This window comes from Carlito syrichta, unplaced genomic scaffold, assembly GCF_000164805.1.
Source record: "Carlito syrichta isolate Samal-C Ts95f unplaced genomic scaffold, Tarsius_syrichta-2.0.1 Scaffold316442, whole genome shotgun sequence".
NCBI classification, from domain to species: Eukaryota; Metazoa; Chordata; class Mammalia; order Primates; family Tarsiidae; genus Carlito; species Carlito syrichta.
Genome location: NW_007260538.1, coordinates 412,885 through 425,101, shown reverse-complemented (window position 1 = coordinate 425,101; position 12,217 = coordinate 412,885). Strand labels below are relative to the sequence as shown.

The window sequence follows — 12,217 nt, the reverse complement described above, 5'->3', positions numbered from 1 at the left end:
GGCTGGGCATGCTAGCTCATGCCTGTAATCCCAGTACTTTGGGAGGCAGAGGCAAGAGGATTGCCTGAGTTCAGGGGTTCAAGACCAACCTGGGCAACTGGGTGAGAACTCATCTCTACGATAAATCAAAAAATTAGCCAGGTGTGGTCACACACGCCTGTGGTTCCAACTACTTGGAAGGCTGAGGCAGAAGGATCACCTGAACCCAACAGGTCGAGACCATGGTGGTCATGAGCATGCCACTGCACTCTTGCGTAGGTGACAGTGAGACTGTGACTCAAAAAAAAAAAAAAAAAATATACAGGTGAAGCTTCACTTGCTGGCCTGCCACTCACCTACTGCTGTGTGGCCCGATTCTGACTTCTGCTGCTATCTACCTTTTACTGAGGCTCACCTGTTGCTAACATGTGGCCTCATATTCTCTCTCTGTCTCCCTTTCTCTCTCTGTTTCTCTCTCTCCCTCCCTCCTCTCCTCTCCTCTCCTTTCCCTGTCTAGATATATAGTAGGTGGGTAGATGGATGGAGGAGAGAGCAGCATGGGCGGCTGTCAATGCAGATGAAGCTTCCCTCACTCACCTACTGCTCACCTCCTGCTGCATGGCCCGGTTCCTAACAGGCCACGGACTGGTCTGTAGCCCGGGGATTGAGAACCTCTGCTCTAGGGGACTAGTCTTGGGCTGTACTTACTTAGTGAGTACCCTGTCGTCAGGGTATGTATTAGGTGTGTTAGACTGGCCTGGCCTGGAAATGGGGCCAGGGGGGTCTGAAAGTCATGGAGAAACTAAAACTTCCCAGACAGGGCTCTCCATCCCTGAGGAGAGCCTCCAGACACCCCACCCTCCAGCTGTCCCTGATCCTGGTCACCTCCTCATCAGGCAAAGTCACAGCAATCCTTGCTGTAAGTCATTTAGTGATGATCTTCTTCCAGTATTAAAGAAAAAGAAAAGAAAAAGAAAAGAAAAAACAAGAAATATCCTTCCTAGGGCACACAAGGCCAAGGGCGTGTTGTGTGTGTGTGTGCATGCACGCATTCATATACACACAGCATTGAGTTAGTTCCCAGCATTGAAAAATAAAAGCATGCCATGCTGTCATTATTTTTAATAAAAACACACCCACCTTCGCCCTCCCCCTCCCCCAAAACAGAAAGCCTCTGGATCTGTGACTTCTCCTAGGAAGCCAGCACACATAAGATAAAATTCCTAATGGTCAAGTTAGGAGGGAAGAGACACACTGTGTGACCTCCCCAAGGTTCCGGAAGCAGCCAAACAGTTAGAGGGCAGGTGGTGCATTCCAGAAAGAAAGGGCAAAGAGACATTTCCTCCTGGAGGCAAAAGACACTCCTCATACAAAAAACAGCAGCAGCCCAGTCTCTCCTAGAAGATGACGATGTAAGGACCCAGGAAAACGCCAGGCACCCAACTCCCCTGTTGTGGCCACTGAGCTAAGATGATGGTGGCCGGGGTGCTCTGCTTGCCACCCAGTCCTGCAGTTGGTTCAAATGCACCGGTTCCTCGGCCACTGGGGTGGGGAGGGGGACTTCTCTTATAGTAGCCCTTTCCGAGTGTTCCCAAGTTTGCCCCCTTTCCACAGGCTTCCCAAAAGGAAACGCGACCTAGAAAGTCAGACCCCAAAATCAGACCATCTCCAGCCCAGCGTGTGGCAATGCTTGCCTCCAGCAAGAGCTCTTTTTTTTTTTTTTGAGTCAGAGTCTCACTCTGTCGCCCAAGCTGGAGTGCAGTGGCACGATCATGGCCACTGTGCCTACATCTTACGCCTCAGTCTTCCAAGTAGCTGGAACTATAGGCATGCACCACCAAGTCAGGCTGATTTATTGATTTATTGTAGAGATGAGGTCTCGCCATGTTGCTCAGGCTGGTCTTGAACCTCTGGGCTCAAGCAATCTACTCACCTCTGCCTCCCAAAGGGCTGGGATGACAGGCATGAGCAAGAGTTATTTTTAAGGCATTTCTTCCACCACACACACTAATACTTCCTAAAACATTTAGTGATGTTGCCCAAACTGCAGCCCCTTGCAGACATGTTCGCATATTATTGTATCTGCACACCATCTGCACTATTGATTGCTTATTTAATACTTTTGAGAAGTTCATTTATTTTTAAAAGCAGTTTTAATAACTGGAAAGCCAGTATCATTTGCTATAAATAGAATGTGACCATAAAAATAGAAACAATACTGGAGAAACCCATGTTATTAATTTTCTTCTTGATTCTGCTGTCAGCTGTCCACGTTCCAAGTCTGAGGTCTTCTCGGGAATTTTTAGCAGGAATCTTGGCATCCAACTAAAACTTTTTCTTCCAATGTTCTCCAAACACAAGATGGAAATATAATTTAAAAATACTAATAAGCCAAGCTCAGTGGCTCAGCCTGTAATCCCGTGCCTTGGGAGGCTGAGGTGAGTGGATTGCCTGACCCGCAGGTTCGAGACCCGCCTGGGCAACTTGGTGAGACCTCATCTCTACAATAAATCAAAAAATTAGCCAGGTGTGGTAGTGCGCACCTGTAGTTCCAGCTACTTGGAAGGCTGAGGCAGAAGGACCGCCAGAGCCCAGCACGTCAAGGCTGCGGTGGCCGGGAGCGGCCACTGCACTCCAGTCTGGGCGACTGAGTGAGACTCCAACTAAAAAAAAAAAAATACTAATAAGCTGGTCATGGTGGTTCACGCCTGTAATCCCAGGGGTTCGAGACCAGCCTGGGCAACTTGGCGAGACCGCATCTCTACAATAAATAAAAAAGTTACCTGGGCATGATGGCGCGCACCTGTAGTTCTAGCTACTTGGAAGGCTGAGGCTAAAGCATCACCTGAGCCCAGTAGGCTGAGGCTGCAGTAGCTGTGAGAGTGCCACCACACTCCAGCCTGGGCGACACAGTGAAACTTCAATACACACACACAAAAAAGACAAGAAACAACAGAGATGTGTCACTAGCAGTTCTAAAAGCTAGACATCCAACTTCAAGGTGCCGGTAAGTTGAGTGTCTAGGGAGAACTCACTTCCTGGTTCACAGATGGAAATTTCTCACAGTGTCCTCACATGGCGGAAGGGGCAAGGTGGCTCTCAGAGCCTCTGTTAAAGGGACACTAACCTGCCCTCAGGACCAGATCACTTCCCTAAGGCCACACCTCAAATACCATCATGCTGTGGATTAGTTTCAACATAGGAATCTGTGGGGACACAAACCCCCAGACCACAGCATGACCCTGGGACAGAAACCATACGAAAAAAGGGAGGTGTCCCTGCCCATGGCATATCCCACCTGGCCAGAAACACTAGGAGTATGTGGTTTCCCAAACTGCTTGGAGTCGATATAAGTTCATTCTCAGGAGTGTAGACACCAGCTTCTCCAAAGCCAGAGCACTCAGACTGAGTGTGGGCTACACGTGTGTTTGAGCCACCTCTCTTGAGGGACCAGTGAATATCCTCGAGTCTGCAGAGAATGGGAGGCAGAGTCCTCTGGCATCCCCAGCAATAGCCACCACGGGCAGGTAAGAGCATCACCCACCCGAGTGTCTCTTGGGTTTACAGATACTTAGTTTCCACATAGCACGACTCCCGCATACAGGGCAACTGCCTGATCTGATGCTTGGTTGAGGACACAGCTCCGTGTTCGTGCGTCAAGCAATTCAAGGACGTTTCAAAGACAATCTGGGCCACACGTAGTGTTTGCTGTACACACTGACTAAGACTAATTTTCTCTTTATATGACTCCTTCCTATCTTCCTAAGAAGTTACTAATTAGCCTTTATAGCAATAAATGAGTTATAAACATTAATTGCAATGATTTTTATAATCAATTAAATTACAAAGATTAATTGCAGTAGTAATAATCTTTAACCTTGGTCTGGTGTTTTTTTGTTTTGTTTTGGTTTTGATTTTTGTTTTTGCCCAGGCTGGGTTGCAGTGGCATGATCATGGCTCACCACAGCCTCAGCCTCCTGGGCTCAGGTGATCCTTCTACCTCAGCCTCCCAAGTAGCTGGGACTACAGGCATGCACCAGTATGCCTGGCTAATCTTTTAATTTTTTTGTAGAGACAAGGTCTCACTATGTTGCCCAAACTGGTCTTAAACTCCTGGGCTCAAGTGATTCTGTCACCTCAGCCTCCCAAAGTGCTGAGATTATAGGTGTGAGCCACCATGCCCAGCCTGGTTTTCATTTTTAAAAAAGCAAATTGACTTACTTTAAAAGAAAAAAAAAATCCACTTGGTTGGAAGTGTAATATAAACTAATTTTAGGAAATACATAAAACATATAAAGAAAACAGAGATGAAGAAAATGTTTTTGTTTTTTTTTTGAGTTGGAGTCTCACTCTGTCACCCAGACTGGAGTGCAGTGGCTGCTCCCGGCCACTGCAGCCTTGACCTGCTGGGCTCCGGTGATCCTTCTGCCTCAGCCTAAGAAAATGTTTAAAGCATATCCACTCACCTCCGGACCCACGATTACCATGTAAACATTGGGCTCTTCTTGATGCCATTCTTGGGAAGAAAAAAAAGAGAAAAAAATGCTTAAAATTGTTTTAAGTCACAGATGCAAGCATGATTAAGTTTAATGTAAATTACTCCTTGTAATAAATTATTTCATATCTTTTGGCTTTCATTCATAATATTAATCCATTTAGATTATATTTATTTCAAGTTTATACACTGGACATCTTATGTTTTTAAGTAAAATATTTTTTTCGCACCAGCCACGTTGGCTCACTCCTGTAATCCCAGCACTTTGGAAGGCGGAGGCAAGAGGATTACCTGAGCTCAGGGATTCCAGATCAGTCAGGGCAACATGGCGAGACCTCGTCTCTACAATAAATCGGAAACATAGGCCTGGCATGGCGACGCATGCCTGTAGTTCCAGGTACTTGGAAGGCTGAGGTAGAAGGATCACCTGAGACTAGCAGATCGAGGTTGCGGTGGCCATGAGTATGCCAGTGCCCTCCAGCCTGGGTGACAGAGTGAGACTCTGACTCAAAATAAATAAATAAAATAAAATAAAATATCTTTTTCTACATGATGTTACACATTACCCAGATTTCTAATTTTTAGGTAATTAGGACTAATATATGGGCTTTAAAATATACAGACAGGCCACACGAGGTGACTCACGCCTATAATCCCAGCACTTGGGAGGCCAAGGTGAGAGGATTGCTTGAGCCCATGGATTTGAGCCAGCCTGGGCTACTTGGCAAGACCTTATCTCTACTATCAATCAAAAAACTAGCCAGGCATGGTGGCGCGTGCCTATAGTTCCAACTACTTGGAAGGCTTAGGCAGAAGGATCACCTGAGCCCAGTAGGTCAAGGCTGCAATGGCCATGAGTGTGCCACTGCACTCCAGCCTGGTGACAGAGTGAGACTCCAACTCAAAAAATAAATTAAAATAAATAAAATAAACAGACAAGTATATAAAGTTGTACAAAGACTAAAACTCCAAATGCATCATACAAATCGGCATGTGTGAAATATTTTCAGTTAAGACTGCTTTAGTCTTACAATCACCTGCTATTTTAATGATTTAATGACATAGGACAGTAGAAAGCTGAACTGAAATTCGTACCCTGAGCTATTGATTCCATAAATTATTTTTCTGGTTGTTTCCAAAGTAACAATCTACAAACAGTTCTGCTCATGTGCAAAGAATAAGGAAATTATTCTCTCAAAGTCCTAGAGAAATGCTGAGGTATATACCCAAATGGAATTCAATAAACAAAGGATGGACTGGGTGTGGTGGCTCACACTGATAATCCCAGCAGTTTGGGAGGTCAAGGCAGGATGACTGCTTAAGCCCAAGATTTCGAGACCAGCTTGGGCAACATAGCAAGATTTCATCTCTATTAAAAAAAAAAAAAAATAGAAGAATAAAAAGGAAAAATAAACAAAGGAAGAAGGAAACTCTAGAAAACAGATCTGAGGCCAGGTGTGGTGACTCATGCCTATAATCCCAGTACTTTGGAAGACTGAGGCAGAAGGCCGCGTTTGAGGCTAGGAGTTTGAGACCAGCCTAGGCAACATAACAAGACCTCACCTCTACAAAAAAGAAAAAAAAAGGAAAAAGAAACACAGAAGATGGGTAATTCTAGAAAACATAACTGTGGCCAGGTGTGGTGGTTCATGCCTGTAATCCCAGCCCTTTGGGAGGCCAAGGCAGGAGGCCCTGCTTGAGACCAGACGTTTGAAACTAGCCTGGGAAACATAGCAAGACTCCATCTCCACTTAAAATTTAAAAAATAAACAAATAAGCAGAAACATACCTGAAAACGCATCCACCAGATAGAGAGGATCTTTAACTTGCCGCAATCCGCAAATCAGAAGAAACACGTGTAAGTTGTCGGCACTTTGGCTGATCTCTGCAACAGAAGAGTCCAGGACATGCTCAGTGGAGAGGCCCATACTTGATGCTGTAGCAGCTTGAAATAAAGGTCTCTGTCTTCCGGGCCTGCTGTTCAATTCCTGCCATTACATGCACCTCCTTGCTGTCAACGAATTCCTTCCCATGGGAAATGGGGACCGATTCATTCTCACTGCAACAGGGCCAGAGGCCCGGAAAATATTGACACCCAATTCTGCTTAGGAAGAATCTTTTTTTTCTTTTTTTGAGTCAGGGTCTCGCTCTGTCACCCAGGCCAGAGAGCAGTGGCACCATCATAGTCCCCAGACTCCTCCTCCTGGACTGAGGCGATCCCCCCACCTCAGCCTCCCAAGTCTTTGGGACTACAGGATTGTACCACCAGATCCAGCAAATTTTTTTTTTCTTATTTTTTGGTAGAGACAGGATTCACTATGTTGCCCAGGCTGATCTCGAATTCCTGGCCTCAGGAAAATTCTTGCCTCAGCCCCTCCCAAAGTGTTAGGATTGCAGACCACTACACCCAGCAAGAATATATTCTTGATGAAACTAGAACAATGGCTTATATATAATATACTCTTGAATTCACACATGCATAGATAGGCACAGATATCTAAACGAACACATGCTTCAGGTACACAAAAGAAAATGTACACGTATGTAATCATTGGGTTGTACACCTTATATGTATGTAATTTTTATTTGTCAATTATGCCTCAATAAAGCTGGGAAAAAACTAAAAATAAAATACAAGAGTGTGTTTTTAAATGAAAAGGAAGAAAAAAGTACTGGTTTGCTAGACTGGAAGCTGTCATGTGAGGAACTTGGGTGGACGGCCATGGTCTTTGCAGCCCTCCCCTGAGAAGTAGAACGGATCTCTGAGACTGTGGGCTGGCCTGGGCCTTTGCTGGCCACCAGGGACAATGGCAGTGGCAGGGTGTGACTTCCAAGCTGTAGCTGTAGGAGGCCTTGGGGCATTCGTTCACGCTTACTGGCTGCCATACTCATGCTGGGGCCTTGTGACCAGGCCCAGCTGCCTCCTGGAGAATAAGACTGTGGAGGAGACCTGGCCATCCTGGCTGCGTGAGACCCAGCCCCGGGGAGAGGCCAGTATGACCCAGCAGATCCAGCAGACACACACAAAGTCGATGGAGCCGCCCAGTTGAGCCTCTTCCAAAATGCCCAACCACAAAAACAGGTATGAAACCTGTGCATCCTCCAAGGAGGTGGTTAACCTCCACAGGTAATGGATTCAACAGAAATTATTAATATATCTCACACAAGGTGACCCAAAACTTCCACATTTACAACCTGTGTAATTGACCATAAAATCACACAGATTACAGGTTTTCTTTGCCAGGATGGGCATTCTTCCATTATTTAATGCAAACATTTTCATTTTCTCCATGCCTTTCTAAGTCTTAAACAGAAATATAACTAGTCTGAATGTGATAAGGTACAGTGACACCACTTAACACCATCACAGAAGCTTTAAATGAATTAATACCCAGCTAACTCTGGAGAAAGTCTGTACTGAAATAGCAAGACTGAGATGTCTCTCTTAGAAAAGCCTTGAAAAATCATCACAGCCTCTAAATAAACTGGGGATGATCTGCATTGAGATATACTGGGTTCTTTCCTTTTAATGTCCTTAATAGTCTGAGTATCCTGACACTAACCTTAGAAATACAAACCCACTCCTCCAGCCTGGGCAACAAGAGTGAGACTCTAACTCAAAAAAAAAAAAAAAAAAAAAAAGTACAAACCTTAGTGAGTACTTATTTGACCAAAAGTCTAAGCTAGAAGTCACATGCAGAATATGAATCTGAGGTCAAGAGTCAAGTTATTCTCACGTTGAAGAAATCCTTTAAGGACTGGAAGGTCAAGTATGAGACAGTCCAATCTGACATTACTATGCAAAAGCTGCTAATAAGTGCTAAAACTGGTGAGTGAAAGTTTGATGAGAACGGAGATTAAAAGTACCTTCTCAAAATTACTTATTAATTACAAAGAAAATATGATACCTGGATAGTACATGGGGAAACCAGGGGGATAGCACCTTAACTAAGGGAGGAAATCTTACACTAGCATGCAGGGCCTGTGTGGTTTTTTTTTTTTTTTTAAAAGATGTGGGGTACAATTCAGGTTAGGTATACAAATTGTCATTGTACAGGTAAAGTTTGGGCCTCACTTTGGGACTTTGGTCCTCACTTGGTCTGTGTGTTTTTACACACACACACAGTTCCTATATTCAGGGGGGGAAAAAACCACCCATATTGGGATAAGCTGGTGCTGTCTGCCTCCAGATGTGCTACACTGAGAAGGATATGACATCACTCACACCATATTCTCTTTTTTCTTTAAAGACAGGGTCTTGCTCTATTGTCCAGGCTAGACTGTAGTGACCCAGGCATAGTTCACTGCAGCCTCCAACTTCTGGGCTGAAGCAATCCTCCTGCCTCAGCCTCCCAAGTAGCTGGGACTACAGGTGCATGCAACCACACCCAGCTAATTTTTTAATTTTTTTGTAAGATAGGGTATTGCTATGTTTGCTCAGGTTTACGTCACAGTCTTGCCATGCATGGAATATGCATTCAAATATATAGGAAGAAGAAGGAAAGAAGAAAAGTAAGAGAAGAACACAGATATGCCAAAAAGAGGGAGAAAGTGGAAAATCAGTATCACTGAGCTAAAAAAAAAAAGTAAAAACAAAACATAAACAACATACAAAGATCACATATAGAGATAGCATTCAAAGACAGCACTTGGCCAGGCATGGTGGCTCATGCCTGTAAATCCCAGCACTTGGGGAGGCCAAGGTGGGTGGATTGCTTGAGTCCAAGAGTTCGAGTATAGCCTGGGCAACATAGCAAGACCTCGCTGCTACAAAAAAAAAAAAAAAAGACAACAGCACTCCTTGAAAAACCTGTGTGATGTCCAGGTAAAAAAGGACTCCATTTACCAGCTGCAGTGGCTCACACCCATCATCTCAGCACTTTGGGAGGTTGAAACGAGAGGACTGCCTGAGCCCAGGGGTTCAAGACCAGCCAGGGCAACTTGACGAGACCTCATCTCTAAAGAAAAGAAAAAACAAGACTCCATTTAATTCTTTATTTTTGCTATATGACAAGTACAGGGGTTGGAAGCGTGTTGGGTTGCTTTTCCCTGACACATGTCAGCTACTCGGAGCAACAGGCTCTGAAGGCCTGCTGGCATTCTGGTCAGGAAAGGTTAGAAAAAGTGGCCCTTCACTCAATCCATCCTGAGATCCTTTGAAAAACCAATGATCATTCATAATGTATGAGACTGATTTTCAAAGCATTTTGACTATGACTTGCAATAAAATAGACATATTATTAATATGTTGCCACTCAGTCACATAAGATAGAAAACATGCACACAAAAGGTTTGCACACGATCACAAGCACAACTTGAGCCTTCTTGCATGCAAGGCATGTGGATGTTTTCCATTCCATTTCAATTTTTTAAAACGCTGGTCCTTAAGTTACTAAATCAGTCATGAGACCCCTGACCTGCCTGACCCTGCAGGGAGACTGAGTTAATCTTATATGCCCTGCCTCTTTCCTCGTCTTTTTTCTGGGCTGGAGATCAAATGCGACGAGAATTTAGAAAACTAAATTAGAGTGTGACCAGAGAAAGGTCTGTTTGCCTTGTCTCATTCTAGGGTATTTAGAAAGTAAACTGCAGAGACGACATTTGGATTCGAGTCGCTATGGGCACTTCCCACCTACAGAAATATCATTTTCAGAAAAATAAAGAGAACAGTTGAAAAATCCTGCTCAATTGCTCAGGCTATCACACGCAAGCATTAGCTCTGATGAACTGCATTTCAGCGCACTGAAAGCCCTGACAGCTAGCTCTAAGAAAATGGATTGTGTGCGTCCTTAGATTTTAAAAAAGAACTAAAACCGACTGGCCTGCTGGTGCAGGGTTGAGGCCAGTACCTAACTAATTTTCAGTGAATTTTGTTACATCCTTTTGACTCAGAACATAGTTTTGTTATCTTTGCTTTCCTCTAATATCCAGATGACACATGAGTCAAGGTAGGAACTTGTCGCCCACAAGTGCATATTTCCACGGCTTTCCAACAGCACCATTTCCTGGAGAACCATATTTTTATCTTCAAAACAAAATGTATCATTTTCACAGTCTGTCATGCTTGTGCCAACAGACCCCACACCATGCTGCCTTGTCCTCCCAGTACAAGTCACCAGAAGGCTCAGAAACAGAAGTCCCGTCCACACTGACTCCCCTCCTGTTGCCGGCGGGCTCGGGGACAGAAGCTCTGTCCACATGGAGCCCTCTCCTGTCATCAGCAGGCTCTGGGACAGAAACTCCATCCACACCGAGCCCCCTTCCTCTGCACAGCTCCACTTCATGTGTCAGCATAAAGAGAAAAGAACTCAAGAACCTCAGGCGAGAACATGTGCCTTCGTAAACTTTAGCTGGAAAACCTGATTTGGGGGCTGTGTGAGAACAGAGGCATCTGTTATAGTAGTGCTGATTTTCCATAGGGAAACAAGTGAGTTTTCCTAGGAGTAGCCTGAGGAAGAGAAACGGTAAACTCTGAGTTAGAGAAACAAGAGTTGCCATGTTGGGAGTTCAAACAGAGGGGACAGAGAGCTAGAGCTAAATTATGTGTACAGATGGCAGGGGGAGACAAAGAGAGAGGAGAGAGGAAGGGGGGGAGAGAATGAGAGAGAAAGAAAAGGAGAGGGAGAGGAGAGAGAGAGAGAGAGAGAGAGAGAGAGAGAGAGAGAGAAGGGGGAGGAGAGAGAGAAGCAATAGATACAGAAATATAGTTAAATGGGAAATAGAAAACCAGGAAGGAGTTATCCAGTCAAATTTAGGCTTGTACAAATTTTTCAGTTTGATGTGTTGGTCACTGACATGCAAAAGCAAAAACCACGGAATAAGCACTTATAACAACATCTACGACATATCTGGAAATGCACAGAAAAACTCAACAACCAGGTAACACTTGATGCCTACACACCTATTGTCTGATCAGAATAGCTATTGTAAATATCAGTAATGTCATTAGCTACACTTCACCTACTATACTCTTTGTTCTTAATTGATCTGTTTGAAGAGGGAATTCGGCTGTCATAAGATGGGTCAATGTTTCCAACTAAGGAGATTTAGTGACCTGTCAGTTAGGGCTTGGAGACAGGACTAAATAGTGTCAGAAAACCTGTGACGTCCAGGAGGAGGCGGACGCATCGTGAAATTGACATCAGACATGCAAGATGCCTGCAATGACCCTTGGTGCCTAATTACAGACTATTTATAAATATTTATAAATTACAGACTCTTTATGGGACCATTGGATGAGGCCCTTCCCCGCCCTCTGATGTCAAGGGTAGCGGTTCATGAGGATTCGGAGGGTGAGCATTTGATCATTAACGGTCTGTGTCAAGTTCACTCTATCTCCCGTGTCCACTGTCTGCAGCTCCCAGTGGAAGTGACAGATCACAGTCCTGGGTTACAAATGCTCCAGAGGCTGGGGGAAGATGGCATCAGGATGCTGAGGACAGTCCGTCCCCGGGGTCTGAAATACGACAAAGACAAACAGCTACACACATGAGAACAGACGTCCCATCAGAAAGCCAGATTAATCCTCCCTCTGCCCCCAAGTCACTATCTGCCACTGTCAGCCACCAGGGCCACCCATGGAGTCTTTCCTCATCGTATATTCTGAACACATGTACAGCTTCTAATTGCACGCATGAAGATGAAACGAGAGGCAGGGAGGCCTCTGGAGGAAACGCTTTCCAAGGCATGTTTAAAACCTCCTGGCGGCTCTGTTCATCACTCAGGAACAAGATCAACGAAACC

General features: G+C 44.8%; 1 protein-coding gene across 1 annotated transcript in view; it reads right to left on the bottom strand.

Annotated features, from left to right (window-relative positions):
* GLT1D1 (glycosyltransferase 1 domain containing 1) overlaps positions 1-12,217 on the bottom strand; it is a 111,480-nt gene that overhangs the window by 48,197 nt on the left and 51,066 nt on the right. The window contains exons 8-9 of the mRNA XM_021707217.1: positions 6,264-6,359; positions 4,446-4,495 (exon numbers count right to left, since the gene is read on the bottom strand). Of these exons, the coding sequence (XP_021562892.1) occupies positions 4,446-4,495; positions 6,264-6,359 (146 nt within the window). The remainder of the gene's footprint in view (positions 1-4,445; positions 4,496-6,263; positions 6,360-12,217) is intronic.